The sequence below is a fragment of the Lipophrys pholis genome, assembly GCF_963383615.2.
Source record: "Lipophrys pholis genome assembly, chromosome: 18".
NCBI classification, from domain to species: Eukaryota; Metazoa; Chordata; class Actinopteri; order Blenniiformes; family Blenniidae; genus Lipophrys; species Lipophrys pholis.
Window position 1 is genome coordinate 8322216 of NC_137646.1, and position 20053 is coordinate 8342268.

General features: G+C 42.0%; 1 protein-coding gene across 2 annotated transcripts; it reads right to left on the reverse strand.

Annotated features, from left to right (window-relative positions):
* Positions 1 to 1031: 1031 nt before the first annotated feature.
* On the reverse strand, positions 1032 to 19645 carry LOC308123909 (uncharacterized protein). Of its 2 annotated transcripts, none has more exons than XM_080486640.1 (7): positions 19337 to 19622; positions 17567 to 17685; positions 14993 to 15082; positions 14688 to 14762; positions 9955 to 10025; positions 9706 to 9877; positions 1032 to 2550 (listed from the first exon to the last, which is right to left on the reverse strand). In XM_080486640.1, exons 2-7 carry the CDS (start codon positions 17633 to 17635, stop codon positions 2341 to 2343), a joined length of 687 nt encoding a protein of 228 aa, XP_080342766.1. In that variant the 5' UTR covers positions 17636 to 17685; positions 19337 to 19622; the 3' UTR covers positions 1032 to 2340. The 2 variants fall into 2 exon arrangements, with proteins under 2 accessions (XP_080342766.1, XP_080342765.1); XM_080486639.1 differs by having other exon boundaries at positions 1042 to 2550; positions 17567 to 17668; positions 19337 to 19645.
* Between the last annotated feature and the right edge of the window lie 408 nt (positions 19646 to 20053).

Below are 20053 nucleotides of genomic sequence, written 5' to 3' on the forward strand. Positions count from 1 at the left end.
TTTGTGCAGCAGGTCACCCAACACGTATACAATGCAAAATTTCTCAACCTTCAGTTGAGGATTTATTTTTCCATTCACGAAGTATGATTTTTCTCTCCTTCCACTCATAACAACAAAACTTCCTCAGGAAAAAAGGTGTTCAACGTCTAGAACATTGCAAGCCAGGAAACATAATAGAACATTTCAGGAAAGCCTTTCTGGCTGTTTCCACCCACAAGAAGCCCACAACTTCCTATCCTCAGCAACACAACGGAAGAACGAGGTCCACAAAATAATTTAATGGTCAGAAACACGAGTAAGTTCTAAACCATCACAACGCTGGTTCTAGTTACATGTCACACTGTGCAGACAAATCAAAATTGAACTCAAGTGTTTCTAATCTTTTGTTTTGGAAAACATTCACATTTACACGTTTTGATGATAATCCCCATACAAACACTGCAGTTTGTCTGCCGGTCCACTGGTTTGTTTAATTATAGAATGAAGACTCCCATGCAGAGTCGGTATGATGTGAACATTCAGGCTCTTTTGAGCTGTATTTTCTCATTGTATAGTTCCACTCATTATGTAAACGATGTCTCCACATGTGATCCGGATGATGGTGTCATAAATGTACTTTGTGAGAGAAACGCTGGTGAATTAAAAAGGTTTACCATTTTCACTTCGCAGCTTTTTCTCGGGAGCTTCGACTTCAGGCGTGAAGGAGGCGGAGCTTTCAACGCAACTGGAATGCAGCGCAGCTCAGTTCAAGCTGAGCAAATGTCATTTTGGTTCACAAAGAATTGTTCCCTCCAAAATGAGGGATCATGGCTGGTTTAAAGAACAGTGTATTTAAAAGCAGCGAGTCTCACTTTCAGCTGATATATCGTGGAATCTGATCAGTCACCTGCCAATACGCTCGCCCTCCCAAGAGCAAACCCTGCTGTCCCGGTTCGGCTAATAAAAAAGTCAACCCTCCACCGCATCATAAATTCACTCAATAAAACATTACATTTCCCCAGGTTCACTTTCTAATCTGCAGAAAAACTGGAGCCGAAAGTTCAGTTTATTGTCAAAATACAATCTAGTTTTATTGAACATCTACGACTTCATGAAGCACAACAGTGAACAAACATCCAGAAAATAAAAGGTAAGATTGAAGACGCCCGATACGGCAGGCTGGAAGAGGGAAAAGGGTTCAAGAGTTCATGTAATCAGGTCATAAAGTACAATCTCACTTCTTGACTGGAATGAAAGTGCGGTGTGAACAAACGTCCAGACAACACAAACATACAAAAACACAGTCATAAACACAGCAGGGAAGCAAAAATGGCTTTTTCCATTTGATTCAGTTTTATATAAGTCGCATGACTGATTGTCAAGCTTATTTTCTTAAATAATAATGGATTCCTAACAAACACACACTTATGATAAACATTTAAAAACATAACCATTATGTTCCAACTGTGAGATATTGTTTAAACATAGTTACAGTAATTCCCACTGAAGCTCCTTTTCCTTTTGAGGTCAGCATATTTTACAAAACATAAAACTAAAACATACACCAATGTGTTTGGGAAAAGAGGAGAGAGATCAACCTGCTCCCTAATCTGTCTGCATGAAGTACATTAATACATGCAATCCAGTCGATACACCAGCAGATGTACGGTAAATCATAGAAATGAAAGGAGCTATATCTGATCTCTCCTGCTATTGCTTTAATAATTGGGTCAAGCTCTATTTTAGTAGCGAGTCCCTGCATTCATGAAGTGTATTCCTCGGAGAAAAGGAGACGGGGCCGAGAAGGGGACAATAGTGCAGAGGACAGAAGTCCTTCTCAAACGGCGGTTAAATCGCTGCAGTCAAGGATTTGCATAGTTGGGCAGCTTCACCTCATTTCCCCGCTGAACAAGGTTTGTTTTGAAGGTTTTAGTCTTTACTTGTGCCGTCCTGAAACTTCTCCCCCACGAGTCCGACGTAGCAGAGCTGAGAGCTCTATTTTTACAGATGAGGCGATGACGTGAAATATGAGGCTTTGTGAGACAGAAGCAGGCAGTTTATCAACTGATTCTAGATGTAAACATACTGAGAGCAGTGAATATGCAGAAAAATGGAAGTTTATTCCTTTTTTAGTTTTTATGAAAACTACAAAACCACCACTGCTGCCAAAGATTGGAATCATTTAAATCGTTCCAGACTTGATAAATTCCTTCAAAAAAAATCTTTCAATCAAATGCAATGATCTCTAAACGCTCAAGATATTTTTACTGACCCTTTGTCTCTTTTTCTCCGTCGACTACATTGTTCAGACATTCACTCACATCTGGAATGAAACTTTTCGCTGGAATCAGAACTTCCGGGTCAAACGACGGCCCACGGCAGGAGGAAGGACACGATGACGATGACGAGAGAGAGGGAGAGGGGGAGCGAGAGGAGGAGGATGAAGGGCAGAGAGAGGGACGAAGGCCACAGAGACGTGACCTTGGAGCCGAGGGGACGTCCAGCTGGACTCTTCTGCTTCCCTGCATTCGGCTGACAGATGACCAGAGGCCTGACCTGTGATATGCTCTCCTGGAAGAGACAGAAACAACACGTCTGATTAATGAGAGCTGAACCTGGAGGACACCTCCAGTACCACAGTCAGCAATATCATCCATACTTACTTCTATCTCCCTACCCTGCAGGCGGCTTTATATTGTAGGGACAATGTACAGCCACATCCTGGCTGGGGATTAAATCCAAGCATTACACACAAAACTAATGGTCCACACTTCAGTCAGATGGTTCTCAACTAGGGATGTCCTGATCAAACTTTTTATCCCCCGATACCGATCCGATTTTTCAGAATTGAGTATCGGCCGATACCGATACTTTCCCGATCCGATACTTACATTGCTATTACAAATATACTCAATAGTCTATTTTTGGAGCGACTAAGATGTCTGAAGCTAAAAGCACTATTGGCAGAAGCTTTGTTCAGCTCGAAATGATTGTAAAACTCACTTATTGAATCACAATTCTTCTCAGAATGACTTAAACATAAATACTCTTAGGCTCCAATGTAACTTCTTTGTGTATTAAATTTCAGTTTCACTTAAAGCAGTATGAGAGATTTGACCTGAATTGTCACAAAACATTTACATTTCAATGTGAATTATAAACACTTTATTCCACTTCAAAGTGGTAAAACCTGTTTGACAAAAATCCTTTATTTTAAAGTCGAGAGTTTGCTGCTTCGGTGCCGCTTTTTCTTTAGTTGTTGTTGTAAACTGAGGGTACATCCACAAGCCGTTGCGGACTGCGTTTTTAAAAGATTTTATTTTTTTTTTTTAGATCGGCGGGGTGATCGGCTGGATTTGCCGATTCCCCGATCACTCACAAATCACCAATATCGGCCCCGATCCGATATCTACCGATCGGATGGGGACATCCCTATTCTCAAGTGTTATTTATTTTATTTCACTTTCTTCACCATACCGAATTGTTAACAGAACAAAACAGAAGAGCCACACAACGGCTTCCGAATGAAGTCAAGCCTCTTCCATGAACCTTCACGTCCTGATTCCAGCAGCATACCACTACTCCCACACGCTCCCACATCCTGGATTTAATCTGATAACTGACCACTTCTTCCTCTCATTTTCAGTCAAACTGTCTCTCTTCATCACTAAGACACCACGTCTCATCTCATTCTGCAATACTAACAACATCAACCCCACCACTCTCACTCCAACTAGCAACTGCCTCCCTGACTTCCACAACCTCTCCACCCCTGATGAGCTGGTTTCTCATTACAACACTATATTCTCAATTCTCTCACTCCATTAGCCTCCAGTAGTGTGTGAATGAGTGTGTGAATGGGTGAATGTGATTAACGATGTAGAATGCTTTGGGGCTGTTCATGCAGTTGGCAAACACTATTAGGGCTGCAACAACGAATCGATAAAATCGATAAAATTCGATTGTTAAAAGTGTTGGCAACGAATTACATTATCGATTCGTTGTGTCCCGTGATTCAGGCGTCACTCGCCATGTTGCAGAGCCGTTTGCTTCACCTTCGGAGCTTTATCAACGCTGGCTGACTGAAATAAGGTTTAAAAACAGAACCTCCACCCGCTGAGTGAGTTGAACGGAGCGAGGCGGAGGCGGTACAGTAGAACCTGGTAAGAGAACAGGCTGTACTGGACACGTCACTGTGGACGGACACATATTTACCTGTTAACACACCTTAATGAGGACAACCTGCCTGACGAGGACAACAGACTGGTTCTCCTGGTAATTTTCAAGCTGAGCGACACTGAAACGGCCAAAATACCTGGACTGGACCTGATTAGTAGAATATTCAGACGTTGTGGTGTCAGGAGGTTAGTTTTGAGATCTGAATCATCGCCGCCTCCCTGCAGCCCAGTGCTGCTCTGTAAAGCTCCTCTCCGTCAGTTTAATTTTCATTTAACAGCAGAGAACATAAGGCCCGTGGGCCAAAACCAACCAAGAGGCTCCAGTCTGGTCCCACTAAGCAAGGAGCTTATAAAGGATTTATACAGGTTTATTTTGGACATTTCATTGTATTTTGCACCAGAACGTTTAATTCAAATCGACTTTATGTTCAGATTGTAATCATTTTCAGTTCTAACTGTTTGATCTTACAAAATATAAACGATTTCATTACACACACTGTGACCACAACAAAGAAAAACTTAGTGTAAGTGTAAATTTAAAGGTTATTATAGCAATATTCTACCAGTCTGGTCCACTCAGGATGGAACTGGACTGTATGTGGTCCCTGAAGTTAATTAAATCTTATTTAATAATTATTTTGTATACAGCTTATGTACATATTTGGTGTTTTGTTCCTTCAATATCAACTGGTCCTACAATTTGAGATGTACTCGTACTTGTACTCGTGAGTTGCAGCCCTAAACGCTATATAAGTGAAGTCCAGTTAAACAACAGATCTCTTTCTTCCTCTGTATCCACCCCTTCGCTCACTCCTGATTTTCGGCTCTCAACTTGAACAGCTTTCCAGAAAAACAGTTCTAACAATCTACAAAGAATTGTACATTAACCACGTCATATGTTATAAGGTCTCTGCCGACATCACAGCCCACTACTACTCCAGAATAATCTCTGTGAATGAAGAAAACAATGAGTCATGGTTCTTCCCACTTAACACTGAACCCAGGACCTTCTCCCTCCTCACCTGTACACAACGTGCTTCTGCAAATCCCATCATGTCGTTTTTCACTCTAAAACATCCAGAAACTCCTCCCTCATACTGGAACTGTTCCCACTACCTTCAAAACTGCTGCCATCACCTCAATGTGAAAAAACCTGGTGCCGACCCCTCAAACTTCAACAATTACCATCCCATCTCCAATCTACACTTCATGCCTCCCAACTCCACTCTCACCTATCCCATAATAACCTCGATGGAAATTCCCAGTCCGGTTTCCGCCCACTCCACAGCACCGAAACAGCACTGGTCAAAATCACCAACGACCTCCTTAAGGCAGCCGATTCTGGACTCCGTACCTTCTGTCATAACTTTCATCATTATTAATCATAGGACTGCCGATACGGCCTAAAAATTAAATCTCAGATTTTCTCACCAAAAATTTGATTTACAATTTTTTCTGATTTTCCCCCCGACTTTTCAAAGAAAACAAATAGTACAAAATGACACAGATGTTTGATTATATTTCATCAAACTTAACAAAATGAAACCCTATTTACCTCCTGGAATCAAAGTGCCACTTGTTCTTTTGAAATAAATAAATAAATAAATAAATAAATAAATAGATAATCAAATAAATAAATAAATAAATAAATAAATAAATAAATAAATAAATAATTCTGCAGTTTGAAAGAAGACTGAATTTTAACATTCACATCAATAGTTGCACCATTTTCAAAAACATTGACAAAGGAATTTTCTCAATACGTCTTAGCCTGGAGACGTATTGACGCTGGATGCCTGTTTCAGAAGTTGGAATAAGTTTGTTGTGCTGCTGCCGTTTGTAGCAACGGGCTTCAGACAAACCTTGCAGCATGCGACTCACTTGCTGCACGTCTGTCACCACAAACCCAAACCAATTCCAGACAACTAACGATACTATTCCTTTTTCGGGAACAAACGTCTGCCTCTCGTTAGCGGCAGCCATCTTGTTGTAGTGTGTGCATTTCCGTGAGAGAAACCAGGGGGAGCTACGGAGCTATGGAAACTGCTCATAAAGTTGATTCCCAACAGAAGGTTGCAGGGTCGCTTTACAAGCAGCACTATAAGTGAAATCCTTTCACCATTTAGATGAAGATGCAAGATGTGATCATGATGTTCAGTCATACAAAACTCAGTGGAAACTGGTGGTAAATTTCTTAGGTGGGGCTCTTCATTATTATTAAATTTCAGTTTTTGTGTGTATTTAAAATTACAGTGGTGTGATCAAGTGTTTGCCCCTTCCTGATTTCTTACTTTTTGCATGTTTTCCACACTTAAGTGTTTCAGATCATCAAACAAATGTAAACATTAGTCAAAGATATCACACGTAAACACAAAATGCAGTTTTTAAATGAAGAGTTTTATTAATGAGGAAGAAAGAAATCCAAAGCTACATGGCCCTGTGTGAAAAAGTGTTTGCCCCCCAGCTCCTGTTAAAACACAACTGTGGTTGATCACACCTGAGTTCAACTTGTAGAGCCACACCCAGGCCTGAATACTGCTCACCTGGTCTCAGTCTAGAAACCACTTCAATAGGACCTACCTGACAAAGTGAAGTCGACCAGGAGATCCTCCAAAGCTACAGACATCATGCCGAGATCCAAAGAAATTCAGGAACAAATGAGAAAAAAAGTAATTGAAATCTATGAGTCTGGAAAAGGTTCTAAAGCCATTTGTGAGGCTTTGGGACTCCAGAGAACCACAGTGAGAACCGTTATCCACAAATGGTGAAAACAGTGGTGACGTTTCCCAGGAGTGGCTGGCCGACCAAAATTACCCCAGGAGTGCAGCGGTGACTCATCCAAGAGGTGACAGAAAACCCACAACCACATCTAAAGAACTGCAGGCATCACTTGCCTCAGCTGAGGTCAGAGTTCATGACTCCACCATGAGAAAGAGACGGGGCAGAAATGTTCCAAGACCAAAACCACTGCTAAGTACAAAGAACATTAAGGCTCGTCTCAGTTTTGCCAGAAAACATCTTGATGATCCTTAAGACTTTTGGCAAAATATTCTGCGGAGTGTCGAGACAACAGTTGAACTTTATGGAAGGTCTGTGTCCCAGTACATCTGGCGTAAAAGTAACAGCGCATTTCAGAAAAAGGACATCATACCAACAGTACAGTCTGGTGGTGGCAGTGTGGTGGTCTGGGGCTGTGCTGCTGCTTCAGGACCTGGAAGACTTGTCGTGATAAATGGAAGCATGAATTCTGCCGTCTACCAAAATATCCTGAAGGAGAATGTCTGGCCATCTGTTCCTGACCTCAAGCTGAAGAGAACCTGGGTTCTATAGCAGGACAACGATCCAAAACACAGTAGCAAGTCCACCTCTGAATGGCTGAAGAAAAACAAAATGAAGGTTTTGGAGTGGCCGAGTCAAAGTCCTGCTCTCAGTCCTATTGAGATGCTGTGGCAGGACCTTAAAGGTGGTTCGTGCTGGAAAACCTTCCAATGTGGCTGAATTACAACAACTCTGTTGTGACTCGAATTCCTCCACAGCGTCGTAAAAGACTCATTGCAAGTTATCGCAAACACTTGATTGCAGTAGCTGCTGCTCAGGGTGGCCCATCAGGTTATTAGGTTTAGGGGTCAAACACTTTTTCACACAGGGCCATTTCCTTCTTCCTCATTAATAAAACCCCTCATTTAAAAACTGCATTTTGTGTTTACTTGTATTATCTCTGAATAATGTTTACATTTGTTTGATGATCTGAAACATTTAAGTGTGGAAAACATGGAAAAAACTAAGAAATCAGGAAGGGAAACACTTGTTCACACCACTGTAACTATACTGGAGAAAGTTGAACTTGACCTGCAGCTTTTCAGCCAACTTCTCCTTCCAAAGGCTAAATTAGAAGAGATGTGACCGAGTTAATAAACAGAGACTCACCGCTTGTTGTCTTCATCTCAACATCTCTTAGAAACACGTGAGAACAAACCAGAACGGACTTTAAGCCAATCACTGAGCGGGAGGCGACTTAACAGTCCCCAAGTCTCAGACATCAAATGACGCTGATTGGTTTGATTTTATGTCAGTCACTCAGGGCCCGGTTGTTCAGAACTGGGTTATTTTAACCACTGGTTAAGCCCTAACCGCCGGTTAAATCCTTAACCCGCCGTTGGCTAACCGACCGTTAAATATGCGTAGTGTAAAACATGGTTAGTCATCCCGTTAGTTAACGTGGCTGTTAAAGTTAACTGTGAGGTTAACAACAGTGGAAAGTGTCCCTGCCGCCGCTCCGCCCAAGGCTCCACCCAAGGCTCCGCCCACTTTGAAGTCTCTGTGCTTCTGTGTTTTGTCTGAAACATTGTGGTGGAGGCAGCGCAGTGTTTTTATCTGCTCTATTAAACGACCATAAAACATGACAAACTCCGCTGCTGACAGGATGTTAAAGTGGAAGATGAAAACTGAGCTGGATGATCTGAGGCTTCATGTTGCCTCTTCTTTTTAATTTGACCAGAGAGAACAACATAGAAAGTGGACTGTACGTAGCCAGACAGAAAAATAATAACAACGTGTGGGAACGAGATAATAAGTCGTTACCTCAGATTAATAAAGCGAGGGAACCAGATTGTTTAATCTCTGGCTGTGAGATTGACGAAGGGAGAGGTCTGCATGAGGCAGCAGGGGGCGCTCCGCTATAAGACGCTCCACAGCACTTCTTTATAACAAAGCAAACTGTTTGGTTCATCAGTAACTACTAAACAAACTACATACTACTGTAAATGAAAGCTTGGAGTTTTTAGCCATAAAATGAGCCTTTTAATGGCTTCATGTGAAAGAGAAGTTTAATCAGAGTGTTTACATGGGTTGCTATTGGAAACGGCTGTAGAGCAGCGTTCTATCATTCTTCACCTCCATTCCTCCATGTTGAAGCATTTGATTCAGACACGTCCAGAAATGAGAAATGAGAATTAGATCCTCTCTTTTTAGATCAAGGTGAGTTTAACATGTCTGGTTTTCATGCTTTAGTTAGAAAACACCAATATCTAATGTGGTTCGTATGATTTGATCTCAAAGCTCCAGAACAGCAAATATGATGGGATGGAGGCGACATTGGTGAAAAAATATAATACGAGGGAAGGAGATAATTTCCACGCATTACATATTTATCAATAGTTTTTTATAGTTTTTTTCTCTATGGCCACCCCGGGGCTCCATAGAGGCGTAACTCTTAATTCCAGTATTGACTTCTATCAAAGTTCAGTCCACGGTCCACTCTATCCTTCCTTTGTCTAACTGGTATCATGAACGCTGCGCTGCCAGTGAACGCCATGGTGAGAGTTAACCACTGGTAAACAGTTAGTGGAGGTCCTGAGGAGTTTTAACTTTAACATCAAGATAACACCTGGTTTAAGGTAACGGTTGGTTAAACGTATTAATCAGTAACTGGTGAGATCGCTACGAAACCCCTCCTCAGTGTGTGTGTGTGTGTGTGTGTGTGTGTGTGTGTGTGTGTGTGTGTGTGTGTGTGTGTGTGTGTGTGTGTGTGTGTGTGTGTGTGTTTTACCTCCAGGATGGTCCTGCTGTGCGCTCGATCAGGACTGAGCCGAAGGTTCCAGCGATAGGACCTGTGACTCCGCCCACCATCGTCCTCGCTCTCCGTGGTGTCCTGCCGCGCTACCTGCGGACGCTTACGTCGCCGAGAGCTGATTCGCTGGAGAGAGCCCGCCTCCTGGAGTCTGGACCAAACAGCACAAGGTCAGATAAATATAGAGAGGAAAGAAAAAAAAAAGTGAAGCAAAGTGAAGTGTCCAACCTGCAATCTGTGTCCTCTATATCAGCATCTGCATCACTCTCCCCCTGAGGGTCAGATAACACACACTCCTCCTGGAGGGGAACAAAGCAAGCACACTGAATTATATACAGAAGAATCAAAACACATAAATGACTAAATGCGACAGGGAATCAAACTAATCTTAGCCTCTTGATTTGAACCATTGAAACCATAGCATCACAACCATGTCAATAAGTCCTCTTTGTTTTAGTGCAATATCTTAGTACAAAGCCCAACCTAAACATCAATTTATTGAGAAAAACAACTCAGATCCAAACAGTATTATTTTAATTTAATCCCATATTAAAAATACAGTGAAAAGTCCCACGGATGAACTTTCCCTCTAGATTCTGACATTACATCAGTGTTTTCATTAATGGAGCATCCTCACTAGTGCATACTGTGTTCAGGGCTCCAACAAGGCCAGTTGTGCAACATCTGAAATGCCTTTGCTTTCAGTACTTGGTCAAACCAGTCTTTCTCTCCAAGCTGTTAGAAAAAGCCTAATGCTTCTCAAACACTCAGTTTGTGAAGCTTTCAGCATGCAGGCGTTGATGTGGCTGAAAAGCATCAAGGTGATCTCACTGTAGCATGACTGACGTCTCTGCTGCTGCACTGCTGCTGTCTCTGCTGCTGTCTCTGCTGCTGCACTGCTGCTGTCTCTGCTGCTGTCTCTGCTGCTGCACTGCTGCTGTCTCTGCTGCTGTCTCTGCTGCTGTGTCTGCTGCTGTCTCTACTGCTGTCTCTGCTGCTGTCTCTACTGCTGTCTCTGCTGCTGTCTCTACTGCTGTCTCTGCTGCTGTCTCTGCTGTTCTCAGAGTTGTCTGACAAAAACAATGTGGAAAAGTAGCTTTTGTTGATTTAAAGTCTTTTTTATCATTTCCCTCAGACTGGATCCTCTGCAGCAGACTTTGGCCAGATGTCCGCTTCCTCCTTATTCTGTGTATGGAGGCTTTTATTTCGTGGTTTTTCAATGAAACAACAAAAAAAGCCCAGACTACATCATCACCTGCCATCCAAACCAAAAACAACACCTGACGATGGCTTTTTTGTCTCTGCGCGTGTGTTCATGCGTCACGTTTTGCGACTGTTAAAATGTATGAGTCAACTGACACTTTCTATCCAAAACATGACTAATGGACTCTGAGGCTCTTAATCTGGTAATGGCTTCCTATTTATATTCAAGTGGTACCAATCTGATTCTCTGACTCTAAAATGTTAAACTAAGTTTTTAAATGAGAGCATGATGAGGTTTTCAGAACCGAGTTAGCCGGCTAACGGCTTATATTTATGCTAAGTAGCCTGACAGATAACATCACTGTGTGAAACACTGAGCAGGAAGCATCTCCATGGCAACAGACACTGATCTCCTTTGATCTGCTTCGATCTCCTCCATGAGGTGCTCCTCCCATCTACTTTGTATAGGAGATTTTTTCACAGTTTTTGGGGGTTTATTCAGAAATGGTTAGCTATTAATGTCCCAAAATCTAAAAGATTGGTGCTTGGATGATGACAAATCATCCCTGAACATTTCATGCAATTCGGGGAAATAGTTTTTGTGAAACGTTGGTAAAATACATACAAACAAACCAATAAACAAATTAAAAATAAATACACGCAGATGAAAACATAACCTTCTCGACCAACTTTTGTTGGCAAAGGTCACAATGGGAGTACAGGGTAGGGGTGGGCGGGATAAATATTTTATAAACAATATGAAGTTAACCCACGGTAGAGATTTTGACTATACCAGTCCACAGTGACACCACATGTTGATGATGTCATTAAGCTGCGCCTGTTTTGCTCAAAAGCATGGCTGCAGCTGCAAGCTGCTTACACAGGAGGAGGAGGAGGTGCTGGCAAAGTAGAGCTGTTCTACGTCGGTCATATGGGCCTGGCTTGGGTTTAAAGAGTCGGCTGTTGAGCAGAAACACATAATTTGCAAAACATACTGGGCGACGGTTTAGGGAAGAGAGGGAATACAAGCACGAAGTACAATTTGGAACATGACAAGAAGCAAAAGCCTCGCCCTCTACAAATGTCTTGTTTAAAGTTTTTAGTCCCTTTATTATCTGTTTATGTGAGATGAAGTGCTGTTAATGACACTATTAAACAAGGAGATCATTTCTAGGTTAAAGGTTCACAAACAATAAGTGTTTTGGCCCCATTCAACCGAAGTTTAAAAAAAGACAGAGTGGTCTTGTTTCATTGTTGTTTTCATGAATTTGGATTTATTTGAGTAGATTTCTTTCTTCTTACAAAGCCCTTCAGTTTATCCTCTTTCTTTGAGGGGTCATATTATGCAAAATTCACTCTCTAATGATTTTCCATCAGTAATGTGCGTCCCTATTACCTGGAATGACGCCAAGAAGAGAAAAAGGTCTGTCGTGTCCAGTGGCGACTGGTCATTAGGGGCAGGTGTGGCTGAGCGCCACCTGCTGTCATCAGAAAGGACTGCATGCAAAGTATGTTATAATTCTTTGCGATTATCTACAATATTTTCTTGTCAGTGAATAAAACTTCCTCTTATATAGCACATAATTACTGTGTGAGGACTGAACTCCCTGGTTACTGGTCTCCTCTTGCTGTTTCAGGTTGTTTCCTCCTGATCCACACCGATTAGTGTAGCTCGCCCCTCTCTCACCATGCAGTGTGTATTGCATTAGTGTAGCTCGCCCCTCTCTCGCCATGCAGTGTGTATTGCATTAGTGTAGTTCGCCCCTCTCTCGCCATGCAGTGTGTATTGCATTAGTGTAGCTCGCCCCTCTCTCACCATGCAGTGTGTATTGCATTAGTGTAGCTCGCCCCTCTCTCACCATGCAGTGTGTATTGCATTAGTGTAGCTCGCCCCTCTCTCGCCATGCAGTGTGTATTGCATTAGTGTAGTTCGCCCCTCTCTCGCCATGCAGTGTGTATTGCATTAGTGTAGCTCGCCCCTCTCTCACCATGCAGTGTGTATTGCATTCAATAAAGTGTGAGTGTTCATGCTCAGGCTGTGGCTCCATTCATTCAGATCCCGTGATTTTGACGTCATTTAGAAGCTCAGAGCTGATTGGCTGGAGCTGATTGAGGCTCTGCTTCACAGAACCGGCACGAGTCGAACAAATACCAGCTTGTTAGCAGCTAAAGCTAACAAACAGTAAATAATCAAAATAATTTGGTTGATTATTTGCAACTACAAGTTTCAGACTCTTATTTTAGCTGAGAAACTGAAGGTAACTAGTGGTAAACTGAGTGACGCTGTAATGAAGAGTTTCTAAAAATCTCATTAATTTGCATCTTTACTGGTGGTTGAGCGGCAGAACTTTCGTCTTTGAAACTGCATGACAGAGGTCCATTCTTATCAATGACTTTTTTTTAATTGAATTTATCATTTCTTTTTTGATCGCTATCTCCAAGGCTCAACATTTTTACGGGATCAGTGGCTCTATTGTTATAATGTGGCTAAAAGGTGGTGCACACACTTTACTTTGGAATTCAGTGGTGTCACTAGACCTGAAATAAAATCTTAGTCCACCAAGTATTTAAGTCTAGAAAGGCCACTGATCCTCTCTCTCCCAGGCTTGTTTCAGGTTTTAAAAAGTGTGTTGCTCCAACCAGCCAATCAGAAATCAAACCCTGTATAGTGTCATCGGGGGTTTAGCCAATCCCAATCAAGGTAGGCCCTCCCTTTGACTCCTCCCACAATTAAGCAGCTCTGCTCTGGCACATGGCACCACGAGAGGAAGTACTTCCTCCTCTTCCCAAGGTGGGCATGTGTGGGCGGAGCCAGTCCAGCTCACACAGACATAGCAGATTCTCAATGCAGCTGCTATGATCCAATATTCAAATGAGGAAAATCGAGGAAAATATTGATCTGGGAAAAAAACTTTGAATACAAGGTTTTTGGACTAACGAGACAAGTGTTGAAAAACTGTATAATATGACGATATAATATGTTGTATGATGAAAAAATTAGTTTTGGCTTTACTCTCTTGAAATCTTTTCCCTATTATTCAGATTTCAAAACTGCCCACGAGCCTGCCCACAGGAAGCATCGAGTCTTTGTAATTTGACACCAGCTTGTTGTCTGGTTAGTGTTATGGTCTCAACCTCGGTTTATGTTCGCTTTCGATTCATGTTGGTTGTCTTCTGAGGAACCAAAACGTGGGACTGGAAACAGACGTCAAAGCAGCGTTGGGGAGATTTCACTCCTATAAAGATGGTGAATTTAGGAAGGAGATGGCGGTGCCCCTGGTGGCAGGTGAGGGAAGGAGAGCCGGTATGCAACAGACCCGCTCCTCCAACTCGTTTTCTGTCTAACGTCCCAAACGATTTAAGATACAAATCACAAGAGTTATTGTTTGTTTTTAAATTCTACTCCTCAACTCAGCTTCGTTTAAAGGACACGTTCCTTTCTTGCAGGAAATAATCCAAGTCTGCTGAATATACGTTCTCTATGATCCACCATTCACTTGAACCCAGGCTTGATTTATTCAACCTCCATGAACCCTGGAGGTTACCACGAACACCTCACACGCTGTCATCTTGAAAATCTTAAAAACAGCCAGCATGTGCGCCAAATTAAAAGCAAAAATATATCAAAGCGTCGTCGGGTGTCAGAGCTGCAGACTCCTACAGATACAACTGATTGAACATAAACACACACACACACACACACACACACACACACACACACACACACACACACACACACACACACACACACATAGTACCTCTGTGCCGTATCCCTCTGAGTACCTGGTGATCATCACCCTGCTTTTCCCACAGTGTTCACACAGAAGTGTGTCCTGGGAACAGCAACAAAAATAAAAGGCAAAAATTGAGATTGACAAACACCAAAGTGACATTCCAATCAGTGAAGGAAAAAAACTAAATAAAAGGCAGAACCACAGAAACAGGTCAGCGAGAAGCTTGAAGGCACTTATTTAGAGCTCCATTATAGACAGAGAAGCAGTCTGCGATCTGAGCGGGTTGAGCGACGGCCGCAGACACTTAAGCAGGACGCCTGAGCACTCACCGACGTAGGCGTGTGTGCTTCGGAATAAAGTGTACAGGGACCGGCCTCGCACTGACACATCTTATCCACCTCTCCACAAGTCGCCCCCACCTGAGACAGAGAGACAAACAACTGTGATCTGTTGACTTCAACAAACTTCTCCTCCTTTTTATTGCATATTAAGACGGTGAAAACTCCGACGGACACAACCTCAAATCCAGCATCCGAGGATGTGATCCGCTGGATATAGTTTTAATATCATGCAAGCCTGTCAGCGGCTCACTGAGGAAATTCCTGGATTTTCAGCGTTCCCACCTACTGCACTTGCATTTTGAAATACTCAAAGATCGACGGCTGGCTGCATATGAAATCAGAAAAATCCATTTAATTAAGTTGAGGGAGAACTTGCATCACAACAGAAAGACACTATTTTGCCTCTAACCATGAGAGGTGGAAAATAGAGCATTTGTACCTCATCACTGAACTTGAGGAGATTCTCTTTCACTATTACTGCCTACATTTGAAGACCAATGTGTGATCTTTGTCCCCCTTCCAAACTTAAACCTGCTTGTTTCTTGTTTTCACCTCTTTGAGGACGATTCAGTAAAAGTGTCAAAGCAGCTAAGAAACCATTTCCACAGCAACGTTTTAAAAATGATGTCCATTTACATGGAAACGGCAGAATTTGGCGCTATTGGTTGTTTTTGTAATGAAACCACGCACACGTGTGCTCAGAGAGCAACACCCTATGAACATATACTAGAGCTACACTCGGTAGAGTGCAGAACTTCGCCAACGCCACATCTGTTTGCAGAACCGAGTTAGCATCACTAGCATGTTAGCCGTTAGCTTATATTTATGCTAAGTAGCCTGTCAGATAACATCACTGTGTGAAACACTGAGCAGGAAGCATCTCCATGGCAACAGACACTGATCTCCTTTGATCTGCTTCGATCTCCTCCATAAGGTGCTCCTCCCATCTACTTTGTATAGGAGATTTTTTCACAGTTTTTGGGGATTTATTCGGAAATGGTTAGCTATTAATGTCCCAAAATCTAAAAGATTGGTGCTTGGATGATGACAAATCATCCCTGAACATTTCATGCAATTCGGGGAAATAGTTTTTGTGAAACTTTGGTAAAATACATACAAACAAACCAATAAACAAATTAAAAATAAATACACGCAGATGAAAACATAACCTTCTCGACCAACTTTTGTTGGCAAAGGTCACAATGGGAGTACAGGGTAGGGGTGGGCGGGATCAATATTTTATAAACAATATGAAGTTAACCCACGGTAGAGATTTTGACTATACCAGCCTACAGTGACACCACATGTTGATGATGTCATTAAGCTGCGCCTGTTTTGCTCAAAAGCATGGCCGCAGCTGCAAGCTGCTTACACAGGAGGAGGAGGAGGTGCTGGCAAAGTAGAGCTGTTCTACGTCGGTCATATGGGCCTGGTTTGGGTTTAAAGAGTCGGCTGTTGAGCAGAAACACATAATTTGCAAAACATACTGGGCGACGGTTTAGGGAAGAGAGGGAATACAAGCACGAAGTACAATTTGGAACATGACAAAAGGCAAAAGCCTCGCCCTCTACAAACGCCCAGTCAGTTAAGCAGGAAGAAAAAAGACCCTCCACATCAGCAGACTGATAGTTTACAAGCATTTCCTATAGGCACTGCGTATGACAAAAAGAATTGGCGGTGGGTTGATATTACAAATGCCATTCCGGTGTACCTGTATAATGACATGGTGCCGTTTATTACTGTGGAAAAAGTTTTGTTTTGTTTATGTTTTTTGAGTAATTATGAGTAATTTTAGGTAATATATAATAATATAATATATATATATATATATATATATATATATATATATATATATACACAGAAGAGAAAAATATATCACAATAAATATCGTTACCGCACCTGCTTCAAATTATACCGCAATATAGATTTTAGGCTATATGACCCAGCCCTCATACACGGGCATTCTAGTGGACAGACGACCAAGTCGGATTGTTATTAGAGTGACCGTCAAAATAAAACTACCAAGTCCGGGAGAATCTGGACTGGGAGTCATGACACTCTGGAGTAAACATTGTCCTGACTGTCTCTACTGAGCATGTGCACAACTACTGTTCACTACGGCCACGGTGCACATGCGCAGTAGCGTTTTCAAAAAGTTGCATTTTCCCATTTCCATGGTGACAGAGTCGAGGGTGTTTTCAAAAAGTTCCACCTGGGATTCATTCATTCACAGTTTATGATTGAAAACTATGATGCAGGTTGAACTATCATCTGGAACAAGTCGGTGATGTTTTATCGCTCGCTTGTCTCCTTTGTAAAGGGGACCTATTAGATTTGTGCTTGTTTTTCAATGTGCCGTTGGATTGTTTACTAAGCTTCAGCGCATCTACTTGTCCTAAAGTCGTAAACACAAAGTGTACAATGAATTACTTTGTGAAAAACAAGCAACAAGTAAAATTACAAAAAAGTAATCTTGTCAAAGTTTTGATCCTCATAGTTTCAAATTATGTAAAGAAATCTGGGCAAAGAGAAACAAGTAAGAGATATAAATAAGTAACTCACCTCACAGTCATTGTCAGACGTCTCTCCAGAGGTAAGCGGGCCGTGGGAGTGGGATTCCCTCCGTAGCATGACCTCTGACCTGGCTCACTCACTCATGAACACCTGCATGTGACGGTTCTCTGAGTTAATGACACAGTGAGGCCAAAGTCATCAATATGAATGGTTGGAAAGCAAATAGCCCGGCTGCAAGGATGCTTCAGAATCACTTTCCCTGCTGGGTGAGTCCTCGGGTCCAGAGGGAAAACTAAGTATTTTCTATTCTATTCTACTCAACAATAATTGGTAAGTTATTGAATACTATATTGACAAATAAGTCAAACAAAATAGTCTACAGTGTGTGACCGCTGGAGGAAGGAGCAGCTGTGTGTGTAGCTGAGTGTGTAGCTGAGTGTGTAGCTGTGTGTGTAGCTGTGTGTGTCACTGTGTGTGTCGCTGTGTGTGTAGCTGTGTGTGTAGCTGAGTGTGTAGCTGTGTGTGTTGCTGTGTGTGTAGCTGTGTGTGGGTGTTATGCTTAATAAAATGGTCAACCAGCAATCTGTGTCTGCGACTGTGTGTCCCCCCACCTGCAGCAGGATCACCACACTTGTCTCACATAAGGAGAGTACAGTAGTTTTCGGTCTAAAGAGAATCTGTGTTTGGTAGATTATTATTTTATCGTTACTTGTTGGCATGTCATAGAGCTTCGTGCTCTCGCTGGGTTTTCTGTTACTCCCAGGCTGATCAGCACTTTTAAATATAATCAGATATGAAAATGAGATGAGGCAGGCAATGACAATCCTACATGCTCCACCTGTCTACTCCCAGACTTCAGGAGTGTCCAACACAATCAGGTTGCCTGACACGAGAAAAAGTGTATTTTCTTTAGACCTCCTAACATCCAATTCATGTGCTTGGTAGAGAAGACTTGACATGTTTTCAACCTACTCAGCCTACCAACACTGATACCTTACTAGTACTATAAACACAAGCATGTGTGAGGTGCAACACTGACCTGTGATAAGCGAAACCAGTTAAAGGTATTTTCTTGCAAATCTTAGCTATTTAAAAGAAGCTAATGGTAAACTATATCTTTATTCAATCTCAGCTCCAAACCTGCTGTGTTTTCTATCCGCCACCATGTGTGGGTCATGAACAAACAGCTGGATTAACATCAATAAACACACTGGGAAGAAAGGTCCTTATAGCAGTCAGCAGAATATATGATCGACATTGTAATTATTTTAACGTTAAAGAAAACACTCTTTGATCAGAATATCACTGCTCATCCCACACATGCTTGTTCCCAACAACGATGGCACCGTTTAAAGGGAAATGATGAGCCCAGACGCAAATGACCGAACAGCAATAACCTACCAAACACATGTTTCTTACTTTTTGTGCACCGTTTAGTTGTGCCATTTTTCAAGCGTGATAAATCTTTTTTAATGGGAAATTAAACAGAATATTGTGGTTAAATCATGAATTTAAAATGAATAAATAAAGACAACTGGCGCTGTCATCACAAGGTCGAGCATTAGAGATTTGTTCTCACAGCATCTCAGTGACTGGAACATCTGCTCAGCTGTTACGTAAACACGCGACAAGCAGCCAGACAACTTTTCACATGAAGAGCAGAAGCAGGAAAAATAGACGGATGATGTCGTTGTTAAATACATTTTAACACTTTAAAATACAATAAAGACCCGCAGGAATTGACGAGTATAAAAAGAATAAAACTGAAATAAGTAATGAATTATTAAATTAATTAAGCATTGATTTATCCCATCGTACCTTAAACGCATCTCGTCCCACAACGCGGAATAAAGCCATAAAGGTGAGCGCGTGTTCAGACGGAGAGCTGCTGCTGCACGCGGCGACGCTTCTCATGGTGGCGCGATGAAGCCATGAGCTCGCGCTGCTTGCTTGTTTGACACTGTAGCAAAACCTGTGTGTGTGTGTGTGTGTGTGTGTGTGTGTGTGTGTGTGTGTGTGTGTGTGTGTGTGTGTGTGTGTGTGTGTGTGTGTGTGTGTGTGTGTGTGTGTGTGTGTGTGTGTGTGTGTGTGTGTGTGTGTGTGTGACGAAACGATGACAGCGCGCACAAGCGGATACCAAATATACTAAAAATAACGCAGAAGCGAGCAAGGAACAGAGGAGCACTTCCGTTTGAAAATAAAGGTCTAACGGAAGTTAATAAAAAAATACTTCTGCATCGATATAAAAACATTTTAGACATTTTAAGTAACACATACATTTTTCTCAACAACAAATATTGAATTTGTATAACCTTTATTCTATTCGTGAAAATGCCTAATGAAAAAAGGAATGAAAACCACTATTACATTTTCACAAACAGAATAAAGGTTTCACAAACCTGAACTAGAACGTGCACTGGTAGAACTCGGTAGAACTCATACCTGCCACGTTTGTTTGCAGAACCGAGTTAGCATCGCTAACATGTTTGCCATTAGCTCATATCGATGCTACCTAGGTAGGTCAGGTCAGTGGTG